The sequence below is a fragment of the Mastomys coucha genome, unplaced genomic scaffold (genome assembly GCF_008632895.1).
Source record: "Mastomys coucha isolate ucsf_1 unplaced genomic scaffold, UCSF_Mcou_1 pScaffold15, whole genome shotgun sequence".
Taxonomy (NCBI): domain Eukaryota; kingdom Metazoa; phylum Chordata; class Mammalia; order Rodentia; family Muridae; genus Mastomys; species Mastomys coucha.
The window spans coordinates 138534617-138536443 of NW_022196897.1; the positions used below are offsets into that span (position 1 = coordinate 138534617).

The window sequence follows — 1827 nt, forward strand, 5'->3', positions numbered from 1 at the left end:
GCTTTTAATAAGTAGAGATCACAGCTCAGTCTTCCGACAGCATCTGGGAATCCTTGGCTAGTCCTGAGTCACTGGCCAACCCAGAGCCAGCCACTTCCCCGTTCCTGTTTAATCTGCAAAATGGACCTGGAGAAGTGAGAGACCGTGAGAAGCTGATTCCTGGGGTCTTTTTGTTAACCGCAAAATTAGCTTAGCCTCTTTACTTCCTTAGGGAAGAGCCCACTATCTCCTCTGCCTATGCCTTCACATCCTCACAGTTCTTGAGCCCCATCACCTCTTCAACAGCCTAAGGGGTCACTAGCTGATTCAGAGGTGGGACCCGAGGGCGCGCTAAGCCACGCCTCCATCAGCCTATTGGTTGCTTTTGAACATTCTGAACCCGCCCTTGGTCCGCCCTTATAAAAGACTGGCCCCAGCGCTCAGCCCTTTCATTGTACAACCTTTCTGCAACTTCTTGGTCTCTTCCTACACTCTGTTCTCAGGCTCCTCCGCTCCCCTCCGCCTGTCCTCGGGATCATGAAGGTCGCCAGTGGCAGTGCCGCGGCCGCTGCAGGCCCCAGCTGTTCGCTGAAGGCGGGCAGGACGGCGGGCGAGGTGGTGCTTGGTCTGTCGGAGCAAAGCGTAGCCATCTCGCGCTGCGCTGGGACGCGCCTGCCCGCCTTGCTGGACGAGCAGCAGGTGAACGTCCTGCTCTACGACATGAACGGCTGCTACTCACGCCTCAAGGAGCTGGTGCCCACCCTGCCTCAGAACCGCAAAGTGAGCAAGGTGGAGATCTTGCAGCATGTTATCGACTACATCAGGGACCTGCAGCTGGAGCTGAACTCCGAGTCTGAAGTCGGGACCGCCGGAGGCCGGGGGCTGCCCGTCCGCGCCCCGCTCAGCACCCTGAACGGCGAGATCAGTGCCTTGGCGGCCGAGGTGAGGTCCGAGTCAGAGTATTACATTATTCTCCAGTGGGAAGCTGAGGCCACGGGGACGAGGAGGGGGCGGGTGTCCCCCTTTTCAGGCATTTTTAGCTATTTAGAGGCGACTAGTAGGAAAAAGCTCGCGCTTCCATCGTGCCTCCTGGAGTAGAGAAATAGGAATGCCTCTCCCCTCCTTGTGCCTTGTAGTGGGTCTCATACCTTATCTCGCTCTGGTGTTCACAGGCGACATGTGTTCCAGCCGACGATCGCATCTTGTGTCGCTGAGGCGGCGCACTGAGGGACCAGATGGACTCCAGCCCTTCAGGAGGCAAGAGGAAAAAAGTGCTCTCGGTTCCCCAAGGGATCCCGGAGAAAGACACTACCGCGGCCACGGGACTCTCGGCGTATCTGTCCATGGGGTAGAGGGTTAGATCAATGGAGTCTCTCACCCTCTCCACCTTTCAGCCTCCAGAGACTTTGGGGAGGGGGTTAATCAACCCCGAGTGTTTCTGTTTTTTGAAAAAGCAGACATTTTTTTTAAAATGGTCACATTTCGTGCTTCTCAGATTTCTGAGGAAATGTTTTGTATTGTATATTACAATGATCACTGGCTGAAAATATTGTTTTACAATAGTTCTATGGGGGTGGGTTTTTTGTTGTTATTAAACAAACACTTTAGATAACGTTGCAGTGACTTCTTGGATGGGGGGAGGGCCGGGACGGGAGTGACCTCTGACCATTTTCCCAGCTGGTGTTGAGAATCTGGGGGATTGGATGGGCACATCTGGGCTGTCATTCTTACCGACCTGAATGAGTGTTTCCGGTGTCTTTAATGTCTATTCTTTCCCTCATCACTGGCCATTTCCCTGTTCCCCGGTGTCATAAAATCAAATCCTCTAGACCTATAGTAGGGCTTTCA

The 1827-nt window shown here is 54.0% G+C and overlaps 1 protein-coding gene across 2 annotated transcripts; it reads left to right on the forward strand.

The window, feature by feature from the left end:
* The first annotated feature begins 402 nt into the window (after nucleotides 1–402).
* On the forward strand, nucleotides 403–1591 carry Id1 (inhibitor of DNA binding 1, HLH protein). Of its 2 annotated transcripts, none has more exons than XM_031372288.1 (2): nucleotides 403–926; nucleotides 1152–1591. In XM_031372288.1, the coding sequence occupies exons 1-2, from the start codon at nucleotides 517–519 to the stop codon at nucleotides 1204–1206; spliced, it is 465 nt and encodes a 154-aa protein (XP_031228148.1). In that variant the 5' UTR covers nucleotides 403–516; the 3' UTR covers nucleotides 1207–1591. The 2 variants fall into 2 exon arrangements, with proteins under 2 accessions (XP_031228148.1, XP_031228149.1); XM_031372289.1 differs by having other exon boundaries at nucleotides 404–921.
* The last annotated feature ends 236 nt before the right edge of the window (nucleotides 1592–1827 follow it).

Excerpts from the sequence above, each read along its gene's own strand:
- Id1 (XM_031372288.1), top strand. The coding sequence starts at position 517 with ATGAAGGTCGCCAGTGGCAGTGCCGCGGCCGCTGCAGGCCCCAGCTGT. Across the intron at positions 927-1,151 it reads GCCTTGGCGGCCGAGGTGAG|GCGACATGTGTTCCAGCCGA; the intron begins GTCCGAGTCAGA and ends TGGTGTTCACAG.